Source organism: Mustelus asterias, unplaced genomic scaffold (genome assembly GCF_964213995.1).
Source record: "Mustelus asterias unplaced genomic scaffold, sMusAst1.hap1.1 HAP1_SCAFFOLD_1259, whole genome shotgun sequence".
NCBI lineage: Eukaryota > Metazoa > Chordata > Chondrichthyes > Carcharhiniformes > Triakidae > Mustelus > Mustelus asterias.
This window is the reverse complement of record NW_027591204.1, coordinates 76,440-103,000: the sequence shown is the minus strand read 5'-3', so window position 1 is coordinate 103,000 and position 26,561 is coordinate 76,440. Positions and strand designations below refer to the sequence as shown.

Sequence of the window (26,561 nt, the reverse complement as noted above, 5' to 3'; positions counted from 1 at the left end):
CTTATCCACCCTCCCCACTGCCCACACACATCACTGTCCCCCTTATCCACCCCCCCGCTACCCACACACATCACTGTCCCCCTTATCCACCCCCCCCACTACCCTCACACATCACTGTCCCCCTTATCCACCCCCCCGCTCCCCACACACATCACTGTCCCCCTTATCCACCCCCACCCCCCACTACCCACACACATCACTGTCCCCCTTATCCAACCAACCTGTCCACTTTGGACTCTCAGCAGCCTTCAGTCTGGTCAATCCACTCAGCCTACACTTCCTTGGACACAAAGGGGCAATTTAGCATGGCCATTCCACCCAACTTATATATCTCTGGACACTAAGATGATTTTACACTGTAGTAAGGTAGTTTTGGGCTCCTTACTTGAGAGAAGATGTATTGGATCTTACAGGACATTCACTTGTTTGAGTTGAGAGGGTTGGCTAATGAGGAGAATCTGAGTAGACTGGGGCTATACTCATTGGAATTCAGAAGAATGAGGGGGGATCGTACAGAAACATATAAGATTATGAAGGTATTCGATAAGATAGAAGCAGGGAAGTTGTTTCCTCTGGCAGGTGATACTAGAACTCGGGAGCATGGCCTCCAAATAAGGGGGAGCGGATTTAGGACTGAGTTGAGAAGGAACTTCTTCACCCAAAGGGTCTGGAATTCCCTGCCCAGTGAAGCAGTTGAGGCTACCTCACTGAATATTCATAAGCCAAGGACAGATTGATTTTTGAACAGTAAAGGAATTAAGGGTTATGATGACCGGGCGGATAAGCGGAGCTGAGTCCACGGAAAGATCAGCCAGGATCTTATTGAATGGCGGAGCAGGCTCGAGGGGCCAGATGGCCTACTCCTGCTCCTAGTTCTTAGGCTTTTCATTGCGAAGTGGCACAGTTTCTCCCTGTCTATCCGATCTATGTCCCTTTATAATTTTGTACACCTCAATCAACTCTCCTCCTCCTCAGCCTTGGCAGCTCTGGGGGCGGCACGGTAGCACAGTGGTTAGCATTGCTGCGTCACAGCTCCAGGGACCTGGGTTCGATTCCCGGCTTGGGTCACTGTCTGTGTGGAGATTGCACATTCTCCTCGTGTCTGCGTGGGTTTCCTCCGGGTGCTCCTGTTTCCTCCCACAGTCCAAAGATGTGCGGGTTAGGTTGATTGGCCATGCTAAAATTGCCCCTTAGTGTCCTGGGATGCGTAGGTTAGAGGGATTAGTGGGTCAATATGTAGGGATATGGGGGTAGGGCCTGCGTGGGATTGTGGTCTGTGCAGACCCAATGGGCCGAATGGCCTCTTTGTGTGCTGTAAGATTCTAAGAAAACAACGCGACCCTAATCAGCCTCTCGCCATAGCTGGGACGCTCCAGCCCAGGCGACATTCCAGTGTATCTCCTCTGCACTCCCTCTCTGTCTCCACTGTGATCACATCCTTCTAAAAGTGTGGTGACCAGAACTGCACACAGTACTGTAGCTGTGTCTGAACAAGCGTTTTATACAGCTCCCATTGTAACCTTCCTCCTCTTATATTCCCTGCCTCAGCTAATAAAGGCAAGTATCCCCGTATTCCTTCTGAACCACCTTATCTCCCTGTCCTGCTGCCTTCAGGGATCGATGGACACGCACCCCAAGATCCCTCTGGTACTCTGTCCCAGCACCCTAATGTTCACTGTGTATTTATTCCCTTGCCTTGTGAGTCCCCCCGAAAATGCCTCCCCTCTCACTTTTCAGGGTTAAATTCCATTTGCCATCGTTCTGCCGATCTGAGCAGCTTGATCATTTGCGGTGTCTCTGTTCGGTTTATTGCCGTGTTCCTTTGCCTGGGCCGTAATGGTTCATCTCGAACGGCGGGAGGGGGGACGATGTCTTAGGTGTGAGACAGAGGGACGAGGTTTCACTGGGAGTCAGATAGAAGCCTGGTTTGGACAAGGGGGGAAAGATTCGAGACTGAGTTTGTGATATTTACAATTGGGCAGGGCCCAGGGGGTGGGGGTGGGGGAGGGGGGGGTGTGGGGGTGGGGGCGCGGGGGGCTGGGGGTGTGGGTATATTTGTCGGGCAGGGGGAGAATCCGAGCTTATCGGTTCTTTGGTAATCACAAGTCTCTTTGTGACACGAAGTGTACTTTGTATTCACATTAAACATCTCTCTGTCTCTCAGTCACAGACCCTGCACTGACTGACCCGTGTGAGAATCACACCGTCCTGGACGATACCTGGAGGAGCGCCGATTGCAAAGAGAAAGAATGTTCTGACAAGGAGATGTGTGATCAGCAACTTAATGAAGGCTGGTACCGGTTTAAAAGGTAAAGAACATTTCCTGATAAACTGGGTACACCGGGAAGGACGTGTGAGTGTAGACACAGTAACTACGGCGATGGTCAGAGATATCAGTGCGGGAGGGGAGTGGGGAACAGCAGTCGCTAAGCTCTCTCCATCATGGTGTGAATAGTTGTTGGCTACAACTGACTGGCTTGTGGGGCCATTACAGACTCAGCCAGGTTGCTGTGTGTGTGTGGAGCCATCTGCAGGCCAGACCGAGTAATGATGGCAGATTTCCCTCCCCATCAGTGGCGAGTAACATTCACCCCACACAAGTGTCCATCTCCAACAAGAGAGGATCGAACCATCTGCCCCTTTGACATTCAATGGCGTTACTATCGCTGTATCCCCCTCCCCCAATATCAACATCCTGGGGGGGGCGACCATTGAGCAGAAACTGAACTGGGACCCAGCCATATAAATACTGTGGCTCCCAGAGCACAGTAAGAGTTTTAACAACACCAGGTTAAAGTCCAACAGGTTTATTTGGTAGCAAATGCCATTAGCTTTCAGAGCGCTGCTCCTTCGTCAGATGGAGTGGAAATCTGCTCTCAAACAGGGCACAGAGACACAAAATCAAGTTACAGAATACTGATGAATGAACGGATGAATGAACACCGCTCGACAATCACCAGGCAGGAGTGTTCTCTTCCTGTGGGGGAACACTTCAGCAGTCACGGGCGTTCAGCCTTGGATCTTCAGGTAAGCGCTCTCCAAGGCGGCCTTCACGACACACGACAGCGCAGAGTCGCTGAGCAGAAACTGATAGCCAAGTTCCGCACACATGAGGACGGCCTAAACCGGGATCTTGGGTTCATGTCACACTATCAGTAACCCCCACAGCTTGCCTCCTGGACTTGCAGAATCTCACTGGCTGTCCTGTCTGGAGACAATACACATCTCTTTAACCTGTGCTTAATGCTCCCTCCACTCACATTGTCTGTATATTTAAGACCTGGCTGGCTGCAGAGATTCGCATTCTAATCAGTATTCTGTAACTTGATTTTGTGTCTCTGTGCCCTGTTTGAGAGTAGATATCCACTCCATCTGACGAAGGAGCAGCGCTCCGAAAGCTAATGGCATTTGCTACCAAATAAACCTGTTGGACTTTAACCTGGTGTTGTTACAACTCTTACTGTGTTTACCCCAATCCAACGCTGGCATCTCCACATCATGGCTACCAGAGCATGTCAGAGGCTGGGAATCCTGCGGAGAGTCACTCACCTCCTGACTCCCATCTCTCCAAAGCCTGTCCCACCATCTACAAGGACACAAGTCAGGAGTGTGATGGGATACTCCCCATTTGCCTGGATGAGTGCGGCTCCCAACAACACTCGAGAAAGCTCGACACCCTCCAGGATAAAGCAGCCCCCTCCCCCCCGCTCGATCGACACGCTAACCACAAACATTCACTCCCTCCACCACCCACGCACAGCGGCAGCCGTGTGAACCGTCTACAAGATGCACCGCAGTGACTCGCCAAGGCTCCTTCAACGGCACCTTCCAAACCCACCACCTCTACCATCTAGAAGGACAAGGGCAGCAGACACATGGGGAAACCCCACCAGCTGCAAGTTCCCCCCTCCGAGCCCCTCACACCATCCCGACTTGGAAACATATCGGCCGTTCCTTCACTATGGCTGGGGGTCAAATTCCTGGCAGTCTCTCCCTAACAGCACAGTGGGTGTACCTCCATGATTGAATGGCGGAGCAGACTCGATGGGCCGAGGGGCCTCATTCTGCTCCTGTGTTTTATGGTCTTAGAGGAGGGAAGGGGAGGTGGACATTATTGGACAGACCATTCACAGGGGATAGCAGGGACATGGGGGACTGAATGGCGCTCATTCTCAGCTGTATCATTCTGTAATTCTCTGACTCTGTGATTGTTGTTCCAGTTCTGGCGGATGGAAGATTCTGGAGACTCGGGTCGCAGAGGAATACTGCTCCACACATCATCCAGGCTGGTTACAGGGTAGAGACAGACTTTACAATATCAGATTTACACTCACTGTCCAGCACTGTTCACATCGCTTACACTCTCCAATATTTATACACCTCATTTCAGGATCACATCCCACCCTGGAACAGGGGGAAGGAAGCGGGACAGTTTGTTTTAACTGGGATGGGAATCTCTGCAGCTGGAAGCGAGAGATAAAGATTAAAAACTGCAGCAGTTACTTTGTCTATGAGCTGAAACCGACACCAGGCTGTGACGCTGCTTATTGCACAGGTACATTGCTGTTTCAAAATGACCCAGGAGGGCAACACTGGATATACCGGGACACTGACACACCCAGTGACTGAGGGGAGAGGGACGGAGCGACTGAGGGGAGAGGGACGGAGCGACTGAGGGGAGAGGGACGGAGCGACTGAGGGGAGAGGGACGGAGCGACTGAGGGGAGAGGGACGGAGCGACTGAGGGGAGAGGGACAGAGCGACTGAGGGGAGAGGGACGGAGCGACTGAGGGGAGAGGGACGGAGCGACTGATGGGAGAGGGACGGAGCGACTGAGGGGAGAGGGACGGAGCGACTGAGGGGAGAGGGACAGAGCGACTGAGGGGAGAGGGACGGAGCTACTGAGGGGAGAGGGACGGAGCGACTGAGGGGAGAGGGAAGGAGCGACTGAGGGGAGAGGGACAGAGCGACTGAGGGGAGAGGGACGGAGCGACTGAGGGGAGAGGGACGGAGCGACTGAGGGGAGAGGGACGGAGCGACTGAGGGGAGAGGGACGGAGCGACTGAAGGGAGAGGGACGGAGCGACTGAGGGGAGAGGGACGGAGCGACTGAGGGGAGAGGGACGGAGCGACTGAGGAGAGAGGGACGGAGCGACTGAGGGGAGAGGGACGGAGCGACTGAGGGGAGAGGGACGGAGCGACTGAGGGGAGAGGGACGGAGCGAGTGAGGGGAGAAGGACGGAGCGACTGAGGGGAGAGGGACGGAGCGACTGAGGGGAGAGGGACGGAGCGAGTGAGGGGAGAGGGACGGAGCGACTGAGGGGAGAGGGACGGAGCGACTGAGGGGAGAGGGACGGAGCGACTGAGGGGAGAGGGACGGAGCGACTGAGGGGAGAGGGACGGAGCGACTGAGGGGAGAGGGACGGAGCGACTGAGGGGGAGAGGGACGGAGCGACTGAGGGGGAGGGGGACGGAGCGACTGAGGGGAGAGGGACGGAGCGACTGAGGGGGAGGGGGACGGAGCGACTGAGGGGAGAGGGACGGAGCGAGTGAGGGGAGTGGGATGGAGCGAGTGAGGGGAGTGTGATGGAGTGAGTGAGGGGAGTGGGATGGAGTGAGTGAGGGTAGTGTGATGGAGCGAGTGAGGGGAGTGGGATGGAGCGAGTGAGGGGAGTGGGATGGAGCGAGTGAGGGGAATGGGATGGAGCGAGTGCGGGGAGTGGGATGGAGCGAGTGAGGGGAGTGGGATGGAGCGAGCGAGGGGAGTGGGATGGAGCGAGCGAGGGGTGTGGGATGGAGCGAGCGAGGGGAGTGGGATGGAGCGCGCGAGGGGAGTGGGATGGAGTGAGCGAGCGGAGTGGGATGGAGCGAATGAGTGGAGTGGGATGTAGCGAGTGAGGGTAGTGGGATTGAGCGGGTGAGGGGAGTGGGATGGAGCGAGTGAGGGGAGTGGGATGGAGCGAGTGAGGGGAGTGGGATGGAGCAAGTGAGGGGAGTGGGACGGAGCGACTGACGGGAGAGGGACGGAGCGACTGAGGGGAGAGGGACGGAGCGACTGAGGGGAGAGGGACGGAGCGACTGAGGGGAGAGGGACGGAGCGACTGAGGGGAGAGGGACGGAGCGACTGAGGGGGAGGGGGACGGAGCGACTGAGGGGAGAGGGACGGAGCGACTGAGGGGGAGGGGGACGGAGCGACTGAGGGGAGAGGGACGGAGCGAGTGAGGGGAGGGGGACGGAGCGACTGAGGGGAGAGGGACGGAGCGACTGAGGGGAGAGGGACGGAGCCAGTGAGGGGAGGGGGACGGAGCCAGTGAGGGGAGGGGGACGGAGCGACTGAGGGGTGAGGGACGGAGCGACTGAGGGGTGAGGGACTGGGCGACTGAGGGGAGAGGGACGGGGCGACTGAGGGGAGAGGGACGGAGCGACTGAGGGGAGAGGGACGGAGAGACTGAGGGGAGAGGGACGGAGCGACTGAGGGGAGAGAGACGGAGCGACTGAGGGGAGAGGGACGGAGCGACTGAGGGGAGAGGGACGGAGAGACTGAGGGGAGAGGGACGGAGCGACTGAGGGGAGAGGGACGGAGAGACTGAAGGGAGAGGGTGGTAGTGAGTGGGGGGAGAGGGACGGAGCGACTGAGGGGAGTGGGTGGTAGTGAGGGAGGGGAGTGGGGTGGAACTTCGGCACATTCCGCCTTTCCGGAATCCAGTCTAATTCCCTCTCGAATCCCTCGATTGAAGCTGCCTCCTACACACACTCAGACAGCTCACTCCACACCCGAACCACTCGCCGTGTGAAAACATTTCTCCTCGTGTCCCCATCGCTTCTCTACCCGATCCCCATGAAACTGTCTCTGTCCCTTCTCGTTCTCAACCCGACTCCCACAACATGAACCGTTTCTCCCTCTGGACTCTGTCCCAGACCCTCCCCGTGATCCTCAGCCCCTCGATCAAATCTCCGCTCCGCCTTCACCTCTTCCCCGTGGAGAACATTCCCCGATTTTCTCCAATCCCTCCACGTCACTGAGGTTCCCCCATCCCTCGACACTCCCTCCTGCATTGAGGTTGTTGTTATCTGAGTGAGGGGGGGGAGAGGGTGGTCACAGGTTTCTGACATTGACTGTACTTTATCTGTTAGCGTTAAACATCTCTCTGTCACTCAGACCCAAACTCAGTGCTCACTGACCCGTGTGTAGATCACACGGTGCTGAACCAGCCCTGGAGAAGCAGCGATTGTACTGGGACAGAGTGTGTGGGACAGCGGCAGTGTGACAAGGATCTTGTCTACGGATGGTACAGGTTCAACAGGTAAGGTGTAGGGGGACACCCAGCTCAACCACCTGGGGAGGTGGGAGTTAGTGGCAGGTCGTGGTGATGATGGGTGGGGTTTTCCATCCTGCCCACTGCCTCGATCATCCAATCCCGCCATGGGGCCAGTGGACTTTCAACCGGGCCCCACAGTGGGTGTCACTATGACGGGACCATAAACCACATCCACTGGTTCTCCTCAGCCAACTCTACCAGTTACATCCTCCAAAAACTCCAATCGATTCCTCAAGCATGATTATCCCTTTGTAAATCCATGCTGACTTTATCTGATTACACCAGTGCTTTCCTATTGCTGAGCTATGAAATCCTTGATAATGGAATCGAGCAACTTCCCCAGTCCCGACGTTAGGCTTGTTAGAATGGAATCAGTGATAAGATTGGATCTGCTGGAGTGTGACTAATGGTAACAAGCTGTAAGGGTCAGCTGACCCACTAAACTGTGTGGCCAATGACAAAATGATGTGGTGGTGGTCAGCTGATTCAGTATTCACAAGGAGCTGCTGGGGTTTGTGGGAGATTGGAACAGCTCAGGGTGAGGGCTCAAGTGTTGGAGAAATGAATTTTCCTTCTTAAACCTTTTGAACAAAGAGAATTACAGCACAGGAACAGGCCCTTCGTCCCTCCAAGCCTGCACCCACCATGCTGCCCAACTTAACTAAAACCCCCTACCCTTCCAGGGACCATATCCCTCTATTCCCATCCTATTCATGGAGTAATTAAGATGCCCCTTAAAAGTCACTACCGTAACCACTTCCACTACCTCCCCCGGCAACGAGTTCCAGGCACCCACCACCCTCTGTGTAAAAGATCTGCCTCATACATCTCCTTTAAACCTTGCCCCTCACACCTTAAACCTGTGCCCCCGAGTAACTGACTCTTCCACCCTGGGGAAAGCTTCTGACTATCCACTCTGTCCATGCCTCTCATAATCTTGTAGACTTCTATCAGGTCTCCCCTCAACCTCCGTCGCTCCAATGAGAACAAACCAAGTTTCTCCAACCTCTCCTCAGAGCCAATGCCCTCCATACCAGGCAACATCCTGGTAAATCTTTTCTGTACCCTCTCCAAAGCCTCCACATCCTTCTGGTAGTGTGGCGACCAGAATTGAATACTATATTCCAAGTGCGGCCTAACTCAGGTTCTATCAAGCGTCAACATGACTTGCCAGTTTTTAAATTCAATACCCCGGCCGATGAAGGCAAGCATGCCGTCTGCCTTCTTGACTACCTTCTCCATCTGCGTTGCCACTTTCAGTGACCTGTGTACCTGAACACCCAGATCCCTTTCCCTATCAATACTCTTCAGGGTTCTGCCATTTACTGTATATTTCCCATCTGTATTAGACCTTCCAAAATGCATTCCTTCATATTTGTCCGGATTAAACTCCATCTGCCATCTCTCCGCCCAAGTCTCCAACTGATCTATATCCTGCTGTATCCTCTGATGGTCCTCATCGCTATCCACAAATCCACAAACCTTTGTGTTGTCCGCAAACTTACTAATCAAACCAGTTACATTTTCCTCCAAATCATTTTATATATATATATATTACAAACAGCAAAGGTCCCAGCACTGATCCATGAGGAACACCACTTGTCACAGCCCTCCATTCAGAAACGCACCCTTCCACTGCTACCCTCTGTCTTCTTTGACCGAGCCAGTTTTGTATCCACCTTGCCAGCTCACCTCTAATCCCGTGTGACTTCACCTTCTGCCCCAGTCTGCCACGGGGTCACCTTCTGCCCCAGTCTGCCACGGGGTCACCTTCTGCCCCAGTCTGCCACGGGGTCACCTTCTGCCCCAGTCTGCCACGGGGTCACCTTCTGCCCCAGTCTGCCACGGGGTCACCTTCTGCCCCAGTCTGCCACGGGGTCACCTTCTGCCCCAGTCTGCCATGAGGTTTTGGTTTGATTTATAAGTTGGAGTCAGTCTTGTTTTATTTTTAATGCCTCCAGTTGAAGAGTTCTGTCTGGAGGATTAACAAGGCTCACTGGTCTATAGATCCCTGTGGAGTCCAGTGGAGAGAGGCGGTATGTAGAGGGACAGGTAGTATTGAGGAAGCAGGGGGGCTGCAGAAGGACTGGGACAGGTTAGGAGAGTGGGAAAAGAAGTGACAGGTGGAATACAATGTGGAAAAGTGTGAGGTTATACACACAGGAAAGGAGGACTGGAGGCTGAGACTATTTTCTAAATGGGGAAATGCTTCAGAAATCAGAAACACAAAGGGACTTGGGATCCTTGTTCAAGATTCTCTTCAGGTTAACGGGTAGGTTCAGTCGGCAGTTAGGAAGGCAAATACAATGTTCGCATTCATGTCCAGAGGGCTAGAACACAAGAACAGGGATGTACTTCTGAGGCTGTATAAGGCTCTGGTCAGACCCCATTTGGAGTATTGTGAGCAGTTTTGGGCCCCGTATCTCAGGAAGGATGTGCTGGGCCTTGGAAAGGGTCCGGAGGAGGTTCACAAGAATGATCCATGGAATGAAGAGCTTGTCGTGTGAGGAATGGTTGAGGACTCTGGGTCTGTACTCGTTGGAGTTTAGAAGGATGATGAGGTGGAATCTTATTGAAACTTACAGGATACTGCGAGGCCCGGATAGAGTGGACGTGGAGAGGATGTTTCCACAAGTAGGAAAAACTAGAACCAAAGGGAACACAACCTCAGGCTGAAGGGACGATCTTTTAAAACAGAGATGAGGAGGAATTTCTCCAGCCAGAGAGTGGTGAATCTGTGGAACTCTTTGCCGCAGAAGGCTGTGGAGGCCGGGTCATTGAGTGACTTTAAGACAAAGATAGATAGGTTCTTGATTAATAAGAGGGTCAGGGGTTATGGGAAGTCAGGAAAATGGGGATGAGAAAAATATCAGCCATGATTGAATGGCGGAGCAGACTCGATGGGCCGAGGGGCCTCATTCTGCTCCTGTGTCTTATGGTCTTATAGGAGGGAAGGGGAGGTGGACATTATTGGACAGACCATTCACAGGGGATAGCAGGGACATGGGGGACTGAATGGCGCTCATTCTCAGCTGTATCATTCTGTAATTCTCTGACTCTGTGATTGTTGTTCCAGTTCTGGCGGATGGAAGATTCCGGAGACTCGGGTCGCACCGGGACACTGCTCCACACATCATCCAGGCTGGTTACAGGGTAGAGTCAGACTTTACAATATCAGATTTACACTCACTGTCCAGCACTGTTCACATCGCTTACACTCTCCAATATTTATACACCTCATTTCAGGATCACATCCCACCCTGGAACAGGGGGAAGTAAACCGGACAGTTTGTTTTCTGAAGGATGAGGAAATGTGCGAATGGAAGCGAGAGATAAAGATTAAAAACTGCAGCAGTTACTTTGTCTATGAGCTGAAACCGACACCAGGCTGTGAGGCTGCTTATTGCACAGGTACATTGCTGTTTCAAAATGACCCAGGAGGGCAACACTGGATATACCGGGACACTGACACACCCAGTGACTGAGGGGAGAGGGACGGAGCGACTGAGGGGAGAGGGACGGAGCGACTGAGGGGAGAGGGACGGAGCGACTGAGGGGAGAAGGACGGAGCGACTGAGGGGAGAGGGATGGAGCGACTGAGGGGAGAGGGATGGAGCGACTGAGGGGAGTGGGATGGAGTGAGTGAGGGGAGTGTGATGGAGTGAGTGAGGGGAGTGTGATGGAGTGAGTGAGGGGAGTGTGATGGAGTGAGTGAGGGGAGTGTGATGGAGTGAGTGAGGGGAGTGGGATGGAGTGAGTGAGGGTAGTGTGATGGAGCGAGTGAGGGTAGTGTGATGGAGCGAGTGAGGGGAGTGGGATGGAGCGAGTGAGGGGAATGGGATGGAGCGAGTGCGGGGAGTGGGATGGAGCGAGTGAGGGCAGTGGGATGGAGCGAGTGAGGGGAGTGGGATGGAGCGAGTGAGGGGAGTGGGATGGAGCGAGTGAGGGGAGTGGGATGGAACGAGTGAGGGGAGTGGGATGGAGCGAGTGAGGGGAGTGGGATGGAGCGAGTGAGGGGAGTGGGATGGAGCGAGCGAGGGGAGTGGGATTGAGGGAGCGACGGGAGTGGGATTGAGGGAGCGAGGGGAGGGGGATTGAGGGAACGAGGGGAGGGGGATTGAGGGAGCGTGGGGAGTGGGATTGAGGGAGCGAGGGGAGTGGGATTGAGGGAGCGAGGGGAGTGGGATTGAGGGAGCGAGGGGAGTGGGATTGAGGGAGCGAGGGGAGTGGGATTGAGGGAGCGAGGGGAGTGGGATTGAGGGAGCGAGGGGAGTGGGATTGAGGGAGCGAGGGGAGTGGGATTGAGGGAGCGAGGGGAGTGGGATTGAGGGAGCGAGGGGAGTGGGATTGAGGGAGCGAGGGGAGTGGGATTGAGGGAGCGAGGGGAGTGGGATTGAGGGAGCGAGGGGAGTGGGATTGAGGGAGCGAGGGGAGTGGGATTGAGGGAGCGAGGGGAGTGGGATTGAGGGAGCGAGGGGAGTGGGATTGAGGGAGCGAGGGGAGTGGGATTGAGGGAGCGAGGGGAGTGGGATTGAGGGAGCGAGGGGAGTGGGATTGAGGGAGCGAGGGGAGTGGGATTGAGGGAGCGAGGGGAGTGGGATTGAGGGAGCGAGGGGAGTGGGATTGAGGGAGCGAGGGGAGTGGGATTGAGGGAGCGAGGGGAGTGGGATTGAGGGAGCGAGGGGAGTGGGATTGAGGGAGCGAGGGGAGTGGGATTGAGGGAGCGAGGGGAGTGGGATTGAGGGAGCGAGGGGAGTGGGATTGAGGGAGCGAGGGGAGTGGGATTGAGGGAGCGAGGGGAGTGGGATTGAGGGAGCGAGGGGAGTGGGATTGAGGGAGCGAGGGGAGTGGGATTGAGGGAGCGAGGGGAGTGGGATTGAGGGAGCGAGGGGAGTGGGATTGAGGGAGCGAGGGGAGTGGGATTGAGGGAGCGAGGGGAGTGGGATTGAGGGAGCGAGGGAAGTGGGATTGAGGGAGCGAGGGGAGTGGGATTGAGGGAGCGAGGGGAGTGGGATTGAGGGAGCGAGGGGAGTGGGATTGAGGGAGCGAGGGGAGTGGGATTGAGGGAGCGAGGGGAGTGGGATTGAGGGAGCGAGGGGAGTGGGATTGAGGGAGCGAGGGGAGTGGGATTGAGGGAGCGAGGGGAGTGGGATTGAGGGAGCGAGGGGAGTGGGATTGAGGGAGCGAGGGGAGTGGGATTGAGGGAGCGAGGGGAGTGGGATTGAGGGAGCGAGGGGAGTGGGATTGAGGGAGCGAGGGGAGTGGGATTGAGGGAGCGAGGGGAGTGGGATTGAGGGAGCGAGGGGAGTGGGATTGAGGGAGCGAGGGGAGTGGGATTGAGGGAGCGAGGGGAGTGGGATTGAGGGAGCGAGGGGAGTGGGATTGAGGGAGCGAGGGGAGTGGGATTGAGGGAGCGAGGGGAGTGGGATTGAGGGAGCGAGGGGAGTGGGATTGAGGGAGCGAGGGGAGTGGGATTGAGGGAGCGAGGGGAGTGGGAGTGAGGGCAGTGGGATTGAGGGAGTGAGGGGAGTGGGACTGAGGGAGTGAGGGGAGTGGGATTGAGGGAGTGAGGGGAGTGGGATTGAGGGAGTGAGGGCAGTGGGATTGAGGGAGTGAGGGCAGTGGGATTGAGGGAGTGAGGGGAGTGGGACTGAGGGAGTGAGGGGAGTGGGACTGAGGGAGTGAGGGCAGTGGGATTGAGGGAGTGAGGGGAGTGGGATTGAGGGAGTGAGGGCAGTGGGATTGAGGGAGCGAGGGCAGTGGGATTGAGGGAGCGAGGGCAGAGTGATGTCGTGAGTGAGGGGAGTGGGATGTCGTGAGTGAGGGGAGTGGGATGGAACGACTGAGGGGAGAGGGACGGAGCGACTGAGGGGAGAGGGACGGAGCGACTGAGGGGAGAGGGACGGAGCGACTGAGGGGAGAGGGACGGAGCGACTGAGGGGAGAGGGACGGAGCGACTGAGGGGAGAGGGACGGAGCGACTGAGGGGAGAGGGACGGAGCGACTGAGGGGGAGGGGGACGGAGCGACTGAGGGGAGAGGGACGGAGCGACTGAGGGGGAGGGGGACGGAGCGACTGAGGGGAGAGGGACGGAGCGAGTGAGGGGAGTGGGATGGAGCGAGTGAGGGGAGTGTGATGGAGCGAGTGAGGGGAGTGGGATGGAGTGAGTGAGGGTAGTGTGATGGAGCGAGTGAGGGGAGTGGGATGGAGCGAGTGAGGGGAGTGGGATGGAGCGAGTGAGGGGAATGGGATGGAGCGAGTGCGGGGAGTGGGATGGAGCGAGTGAGGGGAGTGGGATGGAGCGAGCGAGGGGAGTGGGATGGAGCGAGCGAGGGGTGAGGGACGGAGCGACTGAGGGGTGAGGGACTGGGCGACTGAGGGGAGAGGGACGGGGCGACTGAGGGGAGAGGGACGGAGCGACTGAGGGGAGAGGGACGGAGAGACTGAGGGGAGAGGGACGGAGCGACTGAGGGGAGAGAGACGGAGCGACTGAGGGGAGAGGGGGAGAGGGACGGAGAGACTGAGGGGAGAGGGACGGAGCGACTGAGGGGAGAGGGACGGAGAGACTGAAGGGAGAGGGTGGTAGTGAGTGGGGGGAGAGGGACGGAGCGACTGAGGGGAGTGGGTGGTAGTGAGGGAGGGGAGTGGGGTGGAACTTCGGCACATTCCGCCTTTCCGGAATCCAGTCTAATTCCCTCTCGAATCCCTCGATTGAAGCTGCCTCCTACACACACTCAGACAGCTCACTCCACACCCGAACCACTCGCCGTGTGAAAACATTTCTCCTCGTGTCCCCATCGCTTCTCTACCCGATCCCCATGAAACTGTCTCTGTCCCTTCTCGTTCTCAACCCGACTCCCACAACATGAACCGTTTCTCCCTCTGGACTCTGTCCCAGACCCTCCCCGTGATCCTCAGCCCCTCGATCAAATCTCCGCTCCGCCTTCACCTCTTCCCCGTGGAGAACATTCCCCGATTTTCTCCAATCCCTCCACGTCACTGAGGTTCCCCCATCCCTCGACACTCCCTCCTGCATTGAGGTTGTTGTTATCTGAGTGAGGGGGGGAGAGGGTGGTCACAGGTTTCTGACATTGACTGTACTTTATCTGTTAGCGTTAAACATCTCTCTGTCACTCAGACCCAAACTCAGCGCTCACTGACCCGTGTGTAGATCACACGGTGCTGAACCAGCCCTGGAGAAGCAGCGATTGTACTGGGACAGAGTGTGTGGGACAGTGGAAGTGTGACAAGGATCTTGTCTACGGATGGTACAGGTTCAACAGGTAAGGTGTAGGGGGACACCCAGCTCAACCACCTGGGGAGGTGGGAGTTAGTGGCAGGTCGTGGTGATGATGGGTGGGGTTTTCCATCCTGCCCACTGCCTCGATCATCCAATCCCGCCATGGGACCAGTGGACTTTCAACCGGGCCCCACAGTGGGTGTCACTATGACGGGACCATAAACCACATCCACTGGTTCTCCTCAGCCAACTCTACCAGTTACATCCTGCATAAAATCCAATCGATTCCTCAAGCATGATTATCCCTTTGTAAATCCATGCTGACTTTATCTGATTACACCAGTGCTTTCCTATTGCTGAGCTATGAAATCCTTGATAATGGAATCGAGCAACTTCCCCAGTCCCGACGTTAGGCTTGTTAGAATGGAATCAGTGATAAGATTGGATCTGCTGGAGTGTGACTAATGGTAACAAGCTGTAAGGGTCAGCTGACCCACTAAACTGTGTGGCCAATGACAAAATGATGTGGTGGTGGTCAGCTGATTCAGTATTCACAAGGAGCTGCTGGGGTTTGTGGGAGATTGGAACAGCTCAGGGTGAGGGCTCAAGTGTTGGAGAAATGAATTTTCCTCATTAAACCTTTTGAACAAAGAAAATTACAGCACAGGAACAGGCCCTTCGGCCCTCCAAGCCTGCACCGACCATGCTGCCCAACTTAACTAAAACCCCCTACCCTTCCAGGGACCATATCCCTCTATTCCCATCCTATTCATGGAGTAATTAAGATGCCCCTTAAAAGTCACTACCGTAACCACTTCCACTACCTCCCCCGGCAACGAGTTCCAGGCACCCACCACCCTCTGTGTAAAAGATCTGCCTCATACATCTCCTTTAAACCTTGCCCCTCACACCTTAAACCTGTGCCCCCGAGTAACTGACTCTTCCACCCTGGGGAAAGCTTCTGACTATCCACTCTGTCCATGCCCCTCATAATCTTGTAGACTTCTATCAGGTCTCCCCTCAACCTCCGTCGCTCCAATGAGAACAAACCAAGTTTCTCCAACCTCTCCTCAGAGCCAATGCCCTCCATACCAGGCAACATCCTGGTAAATCTTTTCTGTACCCTCTCCAAAGCCTCCACATCCTTCTGGTAGTGTGGCGACCAGAATTGAATACTATATTCCAAGTGCGGCCTAACTCAGGTTCTATCAAGCGTCAACATGACTTGCCAGTTTTTAAATTCAATACCCCGGCCGATGAAGGCAAGCATGCCGTATGCCTTCTTGACTACCTTCTCCACCTGCGTTGCCACTTTCAGTGGCCTGTGTACCTGTACACCCAGATCCCTTTCCCTATCAATACTCTTCAGGGTTCTGCCATTTACTGTATATTTCCTATCTGTATTAGACCTTCCAAAATGCATTCCTTCATATTTGTCCGGATTAAACTCCATCTGCCATCTCTCCGCCCAAGTCTCCAACTGATCTATATCCTGCTGTATCCTCTGATGGTCCTCATCGCTATCCGCAAATCCACCAACCTTTGTGTTGTCCGCAAACTTACTAATCAAACCAGTTACATTTTCCTCCAAATCATTTTATATATATATATATTACAAACAGCAAAGGTCCCAGCACTGATCCATGAGGAACACCACTTGTCACAGCCCTCCATTCAGAAACGCACCCTTCCACTGCTACCCTCTGTCTTCTTTGACCGAGCCAGTTTTGTATCCACCTTGCCAGCTCACCTCTAATCCCGTGTGACTTCACCTTCTGGAACAGTCTGCCACGGGGTCACCTTCTGCCCCAGTCTGCCACGGGGTCACCTTCTGCCCCAGTCTGCCACGGGGTCACCTTCTGCCCCAGTCTGCCACGGGGTCACCTTCTGCCCCAGTCTACCACGGGGTCACCTTCTGCCCCAGTCTGCCACGGGGTCACCTTCTGCCCCAGTCTGCCACGGGGTCACCTTCTGCCCCAGTCTGCCACAGGGTCACCTTCTGCCCCAGACTGCCACGGGGTCACCTTCTGCCCCAGTCTGCCATGAGGTTTTGGTTTGATTTATAAGTTGGAGTCAGTCTTGTTTTATTTTTAATGCCTCCAGTTGAAGAGTTCTGTCTGGAGGATTAACAAGGCTCACTGATCTATAGATCCCTGTGGAGTCCAGTGGAGAGAGGCGGTATGTAGAGGGACAGGTAGTATTGAGGAAGCAGGGGGGCTGCAGAAGGACTGGGACAGGTTCGGAGAGTGGGAAAAGAAGTGACAGGTGGAATACAATGTGGAAAAGTGTGAGGTTATACACACAGGAAAGGAGGAGTGGAGGCTGAGACTATTTTCTAAATGGGGAAATGCTTCAGAAATCAGAAACACAAAGGGACTTGGGATCCTTGTTCAAGATTCTCTTCAGGTTAACGGGTAGGTTCAGTCGGCAGTTAGGAAGGCAAATACAATGTTCGCATTCATGTCCAGAGGGCTAGAATACAAGAACAGTGATGTACTTCTGAGGCTGTATAAGGCTCTGGTCAGACCCCATTTGGAGCATTGTGAGCAGTTTTGGGCCCCGTATCTAAGGAAGGATGTGCTGGGCCTTGGAAAGGGTCCGGAGGAGGTTCACAAGAATGATCCATGGAATGAAGAGCTTGTCGTGTGAGGAATGGTTGAGGACTCTGGGTCTGTACTCGTTGGAGTTTAGAAGGATGATGAGGTGGAATCTTATTGAAACTTACAGGATACTGCGAGGCCCGGATAGAGTGGACGTGGAGAGGATGTTTCCACAAGTAGGAAAAACTAGAACCAGAGGGAACACAACCTCAGGCTGAAGGGACGATCTTTTAAAACAGAGATGAGGAGGAATTTCTCCAGCCAGAGAGTGGTGAATCTGTGGAACTCTTTGCCGCAGAAGGCTGTGGAGGCCGGGTCATTGAGTGACTTTAAGACAGAGATAGATAGGTTCTTGATTAATAAGAGGGTCAGGGGTTATGGGAAGTCAGGAAAATGGGGATGAGAAAAATATCAGCCATGATTGAATGGCGGAGCAGACTCGATGGGCCGAGGGGCCTCATTCTGCTCCTGTGTCTTATGGTCTTATAGGAGGGAAGGGGAGGTGGACATTATTGGACAGACCATTCACAGGGGATAGCAGGGACATGGGGGACTGAATGGCGCTCATTCTCAGCTGTATCATTCTGTAATTCTCTGACTCTGTGATTGTTGTTCCAGTTCTGGCGGATGGAAGATTCCGGAGACTCGGGTCGCACCGGGACACTGCTCCACACATCATCCAGGCTGGTTACAGGGTAGAGTCAGACTTTACAATATCAGATTTACACTCACTGTCCAGCACTGTTCACATCGCTTACACTCTCCAATATTTATACACCTCATTTCAGGATCACATCCCACCCTGGAACAGGGGGAAGTAAACCGGACAGTTTGTTTTCTGAAGGATGAGGAAATGTGCGAATGGAAGCGAGAGATAAAGATTAAAAACTGCAGCAGTTACTTTGTCTATGAGCTGAAACCGACACCAGGCTGTGAGGCTGCTTATTGCACAGGTACATTGCTGTTTCAAAATGACCCAGGAGGGCAACACTGGATATACCGGGACACTGACACACCCAGTGACTGAGGGGAGAGGGACGGAGCGACTGAGGGGAGAGGGACGGAGCGACTGAGGGGAGAGGGACGGAGCGACTGAGGGGAGAAGGACGGAGCGACTGAGGGGAGAGGGATGGAGCGACTGAGGGGAGAGGGATGGAGCGACTGAGGGGAGTGGGATGGAGTGAGTGAGGGGAGTGGGATGGAGTGAGTGAGGGGAGTGTGATGGAGTGAGTGAGGGGAGTGTGATGGAGTGAGTGAGGGGAGTGTGATGGAGTGAGTGAGGGGAGTGGGATGGAGTGAGTGAGGGTAGTGTGATGGAGCGAGTGAGGGTAGTGTGATGGAGCGAGTGAGGGGAGTGGGATGGAGCGAGTGAGGGGAATGGGATGGAGCGAGTGCGGGGAGTGGGATGGAGCGAGTGAGGGCAGTGGGATGGAGCGAGTGAGGGGAGTGGGATGGAGCGAGTGAGGGGAGTGGGATGGAGCGAGTGAGGGGAGTGGGATGGAACGAGTGAGGGGAGTGGGATGGAGCGAGTGAGGGGAGTGGGATGGAGCGAGTGAGGGGAGTGGGATGGAGCGAGCGAGGGGAGTGGGATTGAGGGAGCGACGGGAGTGGGATTGAGGGAGCGACGGGAGTGGGATTGAGGGAGCGAGGGGAGGGGGATTGAGGGAGCGAGGGGAGGGGTATTGAGGGAGCGTGGGGAGTGGGATTGAGGGAGCGAGGGGAGTGGGATTGAGGGAGCGAGGGGAGTGGGATTGAGGGAGCGAGGGGAGTGGGATTGAGGGAGCGAGGGGAGTGGGATTGAGGGAGCGAGGGGAGTGGGATTGAGGGAGCGAGGGGAGTGGGATTGAGGGAGCGAGGGGAGTGGGATTGAGGGAGCGAGGGGAGTGGGATTGAGGGAGCGAGGGGAGTGGGATTGAGGGAGCGAGGGGAGTGGGATTGAGGGAGCGAGGGGAGTGGGATTGAGGGAGCGAGGGGAGTGGGATTGAGGGAGCGAGGGGAGTGGGATTGAGGGAGCGAGGGGAGTGGGATTGAGGGAGCGAGGGGAGTGGGATTGAGGGAGCGAGGGGAGTGGGATTGAGGGAGCGAGGGGAGTGGGATTGAGGGAGTGGGATTGAGGGAGCGAGGGGAGTGGGATTGAGGGAGCGAGGGGAGTGGGATTGAGGGAGCGAGGGGAGTGGGATTGAGGGAGCGAGGGGAGTGGGATTGAGGGAGCGAGGGGAGTGGGATTGAGGGAGCGAGGGGAGTGGGATTGAGGGAGCGAGGGGAGTGGGATTGAGGGAGCGAGGGGAGTGGGATTGAGGGAGCGAGGGGAGTGGGATTGAGGGAGCGAGGGGAGTGGGATTGAGGGACCGAGGGGAGTGGGATTGAGGGAGCGAGGGGAGTGGGATTGAGGGAGCGAGGGGAGTGGGATTGAGGGAGCGAGGGGAGTGGGATTGAGGGAGCGAGGGGAGTGGGATTGAGGGAGCGAGGGGAGTGGGATTGAGGGAGCGAGGGGAGTGGGATTGAGGGAGCGATGGGAGTGGGATTGAGGGAGCGAGGGGAGTGGGATTGAGGGAGCGAGGGGAGTGGGATTGAGGGAGCGAGGGGAGTGGGAGTGAGGGCAGTGGGATTGAGGGAGTGAGGGGAGTGGGACTGAGGGAGTGAGGGGAGTGGGATTGAGGGAGTGAGGGCAGTGGGATTGAGGGAGTGAGGGCAGTGGGATTGAGGGAGTGAGGGGAGTGGGACTGAGGGAGTGAGGGGAGTGGGACTGAGGGAGTGAGGGCAGTGGGATTGAGGGAGTGAGGGGAGTGGGATTGAGGGAGTGAGGGCAGTGGGATTGAGGGAGCGAGGGCAGTGGGATTGAGGGAGCGAGGGCAGTGGGATGTCGTGAGTGAGGGGAGTGGGATGTCGTGAGTGAGGGGAGTGGGATGGAGCGACTGAGGGGAGAGGGACGGAGCGACTGAGGGGAGAGGGACGGAGCGACTGAGGGGAGAGGGACGGAGCGACTGAGGGGAGAGGGACGGAGCGACTGAGGGGAGAGGGACGGAGCGACTGAGGGGAGAGGGACGGAGCGACTGAGGGGGAGGGGGACGGAGCGACTGAGGGGAGAGGGACGGAGCGACTGAGGGGGAGGGGGACGGAGCGACTGAGGGGAGAGGGACGGAGCGAGTGAGGGGAGTGGGACGGAGCGAGTGAGGGGAGTGTGATGGAGTGAGTGAGGGGAGTGGGATGGAGTGAGTGAGGGTAGTGTGATGGAGCGAGTGAGGGGAGTGGGATGGAGCGAGTGAGGGGAGTGGGATGGAGCGAGTGAGGGGAATGGGATGGAGCGAGTGCGGGGAGTGGGATGGAGCGAGTGAGGGGAGTGGGATGGAGCGAGCGAGGGGAGTGGGATGGAGCGAGCGAGGGGAGTGGGATGGAGCGAGCGAGGGGTGTGGGATGGAGCGAGCGAGGGGAGTGGGATGGAGCGCGCGAGGGGAGTGGGATGGAGCGAGCGAGGGGAGTGGGATGGAGCGAATGAGTGGAGTGGGATGTAGCGAGTGAGGGTAGTGGGATTGAGCGGGTGAGGGGAGTGGGATGGAGCGAGTGAGGGGAGTGGGATGGAGCGAGTGAGGGGAGTGGGATGGAGCAAGTGAGGGGAGTGGGACGGAGCGACTGAGGGGAGAGGGACGGAGCGACTGAGGGGAGAGGGACGGAGCGACTGAGGGGAGAGGGACGGAGCGACTGAGGGGAGAGGGACGGAGCGACTGAGGGGAGAGGGACGGAGCGACTGAGGGGGAGGGGGACGGAGCGACTGAGGGGAGAGGGACGGAGCGACTGAGGGGGAGGGGGACGGAGCGACTGAGGGGAGAGGGACGGAGCGAGTGAGGGGAGGGGGACGGAGCGACTGAGGGGAGAGGGACGGAGCGACTGAGGGGAGAGGGACGGAGCCAGTGAGGGGAGGGGGACGGAGCCAGTGAGGGGAGGGGGACGGAGCGACTGAGGGGTGAGGGACGGAGCGACTGAGGGGTGAGGGACTGGGCGACTGAGGGGAGAGGGACGGGGCGACTGAGGGGAGAGGGACGGAGCGCCTGAGGGGAGAGGGACGGAGAGACTGAGGGGAGAGGGACGGAGCGACTGAGGGGAGAGAGACGGAGCGACTGAGGGGAGAGGGACGGAGCGACTGAGGGGAGAGGGACGGAGAGACTGAGGGGAGAGGGACGGAGCGACTGAGGGGAGAGGGACGGAGAGACTGAAGGGAGAGGGTGGTAGTGAGTGGGGGGAGAGGGACGGAGCGACTGAGGGGAGTGGGTGGTAGTGAGGGAGGGGAGTGGGGTGGAACTTCGGCACATTCCGCCTTTCCGGAATCCAGTCTAATTCCCTCTCGAATCCCTCGATTGAAGCTGCCTCCTACACACACTCAGACAGCTCACTCCACACCCGAACCACTCGCCGTGTGAAAACATTTCTCCTCGTGTCCCCATCGCTTCTCTACCCGATCCCCATGAAACTGTCTCTGTCCCTTCTCGTTCTCAACCCGACTCCCACAACATGAACCGTTTCTCCCTCTGGACTCTGTCCCAGACCCTCCCCGTGATCCTCAGCCCCTCGATCAAATCTCCGCTCCGCCTTCACCTCTTCCCCGTGGAGAACATTCCCCGATTTTCTCCAATCCCTCCACGTCACTGAGGTTCCCCCATCCCTCGACACTCCCTCCTGCATTGAGGTTGTTGTTATCTGAGTGAGGGGGGGAGAGGGTGATCACAGGTTTCTGACATTGACTGTACTTTATCTGTTAGCGTTAAACATCTCTCTGTCACTCAGACCCAAACTCAGCGCTCACTGACCCGTGTGTAGATCACACGGTGCTGAACCAGCCCTGGAGAAGCAGCGATTGTACTGGGACAGAGTGTGTGGGACAGTGGAAGTGTGACAAGGATCTTGTCTACGGATGGTACAGGTTCAACAGGTAAGGTGTAGGGGGACACCCAGCTCAACCACCTGGGGAGGTGGGAGTTAGTGGCAGGTCGTGGTGATGATGGGTGGGGTTTTCCATCCTGCCCACTGCCTCGATCATCCAATCCCGCCATGGGACCAGTGGACTTTCAACCGGGCCCCACAGTGGGTGTCACTATGACGGGACCATAAACCACATCCACTGGTTCTCCTCAGCCAACTCTACCAGTGACATCCTCCAAAAACTCCAATCGATTCCTCAAGCATGATTATCCCTTTGTAAATCCATGCTGACTTTATCTGATTACACCAGTGCTTTCCTATTGCTGAGCTATGAAATCCTTGATAATGGAATCGAGCAACTTCCCCAGTCCCGACGTGAGGCTTGTTAGAATGGAATCAGTGATAACATTGGATCTGCTGGAGTGTGACTAATGGTAACAAGCTGTAAGGGTCAGCTGACCCACTAAACTGTGTGGCCAATGACAAAATGATGTGGTGGTGGTCAGCTGATTCAGTATTCACAAGGAGCTGCTGGGGTTTGTGGGAGATTGGAACAGCTCAGGGTGAGGGCTCAAGTGTTGGAGAAATGAATTTTCCTTCTTAAACCTTTTGAACAAAGAAAATTACAGCACAGGAACAGGCCCTTCGGCCCTCCAAGCCTGCACCGACCATGCTGCCCGACTGAACTAAAACCCCCTACCCTTCCAGGGACCATATCCCTCTATTCCCATCCTATTCATGGAGTAATTAAGATGCCCCTTAAAAGTCACTACCGTAACCACTTCCACTCCCTCCCCCGGCAGCGAGTTCCAGGCACCCACCACCCTCTGTGTAAAAGATCTGCCTCATACATCTCCTTTAAACCTTGCCCCTCACACCTTAAACCTGTGCCCCCGAGTAACTGACTCTTCCACCCTGGGGAAAGCTTCTGACTATCCACTCTGTCCATGTCTCTCATAATCTTGTAGACTTCTATCAGGTCTCCCCTCAACCTCCGTCGCTCCAATGAGAACAAACCAAGTTTCTCCAACCTCTCCTCAGAGCCAATGCCCTCCATACCAGGCAACATCCTGGTAAATCTTTTCTGTACCCTCTCCAAAGCCTCCACATCCTTCTGGTAGTGTGGCGACCAGAATTGAATACTATATTCCAAGTGCGGCCTAACTCAGGTTCTATCAAGCGTCAACATGACTTGCCAGTTTTTAAATTCAATACCCCGGCCGATGAAGGCAAGCATGCCGTATGCCTTCTTGACTACCTTCTCCATCTGCGTTGCCACTTTCAGTGGCCTGTGTACCTGTACACCCAGATCCCTTTCCCTATCAATACTCTTCAGGGTTCTGCCATTTACTGTATATTTCCCATCTGTATTAGACCTTCCAAAATGCATTCCTTCATATTTGTCCGGATTAAACTCCATCTGCCATCTCTCCGCCCAAGTCTCCAACTGATCTATATCCTGCTGTATCCTCTGATGGTCCTCATCGCTATCCACAAATCCACAAACCTTTGTGTTGTCCGCAAACTTACTAATCAAACCAGTTACATTTTCCTCCAAATCATTTTATATATATATATATTACAAACAGCAAAGGTCCCAGCACTGATCCATGAGGAACACCACTTGTCACAGCCCTCCATTCAGAAACGCACCCTTCCACTGCTACCCTCTGTCTTCTTTGACCGAGCCAGTTTTGTATCCACCTTGCCAGCTCACCTCTAATCCCGTGTGACTTCACCTTCTGCCCCAGTCTGCCACGGGGTCACCTTCTGCCCCAGTCTGCCACGGGGTCACCTTCTGCCCCAGTCTGCCACGGGGTCACCTTCTGCCCCAGTCTGCCACGGGGTCACCTTCTGCCCCAGTCTGCCACGGGGTCACCTTCTGCCCCAGTCTGCCACGGGGTCACCTTCTGCCCCAGTCTGCCACGGGGTCACCTTCTCCCCCAGTCTGCCACGGGGTCACCTTCTGCCCCAGTCTGCCACGGGGTCACCTTCTGCCCCAGTCTGCCATGAGGTTTTGGTTTGATTTATAAGTTGGAGTCAGTCTTGTTTTATTTTTAATGCCTCCAGTTGAAGAGTTCTGTCTGGAGGATTAACAAGGCTCACTGGTCTATAGATCCCTGTGGAGTCCAGTGGAGAGAGGCGGTATGTAGAGGGACAGGTAGTATTGAGGAAGCAGGGGGGCTGCAGAAGGACTGGGACAGGTTCGGAGAGTGGGAAAAGGAGTGACAGGTGGAATACAATGTGGAAAAGTGTGAGGTTATACACACAGGAAAGGAGGAGTGGAGGCTGAGACTATTTTCTAAATGGGGAAATGCTTCAGAAATCAGAAACACAAAGGGACTTGGGATCCTTGTTCAGGATTCTCTTCAGGTTAACGGGTAGGTTCAGTCGGCAGTTAGGAAGGCAAATACAATGTTAGCATTCATGTCCAGAGGGCTAGAATACAAGAACAGGGATGTACTTCTGAGGCTGTATAAGGTTCTGGTCAGACCCCATTTGGAGCATTGTGAGCAGTTTTGGGCCCCGTATCTAAGGAAGGATGTGCTGGGCCTTGGAAAGGGTCCGGAGGAGGTTCACAAGAATGATCCATGGAATGAAGAGCTTGTCGTGTGAGGAATGGTTGAGGACTCTGGGTCTGTACTCGTTGGAGTTTAGAAGGATGATGAGGTGGAATCTTATTGAAACTTACAGGATACTGCGAGGCCCGGATAGAGTGGACGTGGAGAGGATGTTTCCACAAGTAGGAAAAACTAGAACCAGAGGGAACACAACCTCAGGCTGAAGGGACGATCTTTTAAAACAGAGATGAGGAGGAATTTCTCCAGCCAGAGAGTGGTGAATCTGTGGAACTCTTTGCCGCAGAAGGCTGCGGAGGCCGGGTCATTGAGTGACTTTAAGACAAAGATAGATAGGTTCTTGATTAATAAGAGGGTCAGGGGTTATGGGAAGTCAGGAAAATGGGGATGAGAAAAATATCAGCCATGATTGAATGGCGGAGCAGACTCGATGGGCCGAGGGGCCTCATTCTGCTCCTGTGTCTTATGGTCTTATAGGAGGGAAGGGGAGGTGGACATTATTGGACAGACCATTCACAGGGGATAGCAGGGACATGGGGGACTGAATGGCGCTCATTCTCAGCTGTATCATTCTGTAATTCTCTGACTCTGTGATTGTTGTTCCAGTTCTGGCGGATGGAAGATTCCGGAGACTCGGGTCGCACCGGGACACTGCTCCACACATCATCCAGGCTGGTTACAGGGTAGAGTCAGACTTTACAATATCAGATTTACACTCACTGTCCAGCACTGTTCACATCGCTTACACTCTCCAATATTTATACACCTCATTTCAGGATCACATCCCACCCTGGAACAGGGGGAAGTAAACCGGACAGTTTGTTTTACTGAGAAGAACAATGAATGTAAATGGGAGCGAGAGATAAAGATTAAAAACTGCAACAGTTACTTTGTCTATGAGCTGAAACCGACACCAGGCTGTGAGGCTGCTTATTGCACAGGTACATTGCTGTTTCAAAATGACCCAGGAGGGCAACACTGGATATACCGGGACACTGACACACCCAGTGACCGAGGGGAGAGGGACGGAGTGACTGAGGGGAGAGGGACGGAGTGACTGAGGGGAGAGGGACGGAGCGACTGAGGGGAGAGGGACGGAGCGACTGAGGGGAGAGGGACGGAGCGACCGAGGGGAGAGGGACGGAGCGACCGAGGGGAGAGGGACGGAGCGACTGAGGGGAGAGGGACGGAGCGACTGAGGGGAGAGGGACGGAGCGACTGAGGGGAGAGGGACGGAGTGACTGAGGGGAGAGGGACAGAGCGACTGAGGGGAGAGGGACGGAGCGACTGAGGGGAGAGGGACGGAGCGACTGAGGGGAGAGGGACGGAGCGACTGAGGGGAGAGGGACGGAGTGACTGAGGGGAGAGGGACGGAGCGACTGAGGGGAGAGGGACGGAGCGACTGAGGGGAGAGGGACGGAGCGACTGAGGGGAGAGGGACGGAGCGACTGAGGGGAGTGGGATGGAGCGAGTGAGGGGAGTGGGATGGAGCGAGTGAGGGGAGTGTGATGGAGTGAGTGAGGGGAGTGTGATGGAGTGAGTGAGGGGAGTGTGATGGAGTGAGTGAGGGGAGTGTGATGGAGTGAGTGAGGGGAGTGTGATGGAGCGAGTGAGGGTAGTGTGATGGAGCGAGTGAGGGGAGTGGGATGGAGCGAGTGAGGGGAGTGGGATGGAGCGAGTGAGGGGAATGGGATGGAGCGAGTGCGGGGAGTGGGATGGAGCGAGTGAGGGGAGTGGGATGGAGCGAGTGAGGGGAGTGGGATGGAGCGAGTGAGGGGAGTGGGATGGAGCGAGCGAGGGGAGTGGGATGGAGCGAGCGAGCGGAGTGGGATTGAGGGAGCGACGGGAGTGGGATTGAGGGAGCGAAGCGAGGGGGATTGAGGGAGCGGAGGGAGTGGGAATGATAGGGGA

General features: G+C 55.9%; 1 protein-coding gene across 1 annotated transcript in view; it reads left to right on the top strand.

The window, feature by feature from the left end:
* Nucleotides 1-2,164: 2,164 nt before the first annotated feature.
* Nucleotides 2,165-26,561, top strand: part of LOC144488067 (uncharacterized) — a gene marked incomplete at its 5' end in the record, with an annotated part of 57,820 nt that continues 33,423 nt past the window's right edge. The window contains 12 exons of the mRNA XM_078206090.1: nt 2,165-2,309; nt 4,221-4,297; nt 4,391-4,555; nt 7,159-7,303; nt 10,395-10,471; nt 10,565-10,729; nt 14,456-14,600; nt 17,776-17,852; nt 17,946-18,110; nt 21,937-22,081; nt 25,257-25,333; nt 25,427-25,591. Of these exons, the coding sequence (XP_078062216.1) occupies nt 2,165-2,309; nt 4,221-4,297; nt 4,391-4,555; nt 7,159-7,303; nt 10,395-10,471; nt 10,565-10,729; nt 14,456-14,600; nt 17,776-17,852; nt 17,946-18,110; nt 21,937-22,081; nt 25,257-25,333; nt 25,427-25,591 (1,548 nt within the window). The remainder of the gene's footprint in view (nt 2,310-4,220; nt 4,298-4,390; nt 4,556-7,158; nt 7,304-10,394; nt 10,472-10,564; nt 10,730-14,455; nt 14,601-17,775; nt 17,853-17,945; nt 18,111-21,936; nt 22,082-25,256; nt 25,334-25,426; nt 25,592-26,561) is intronic.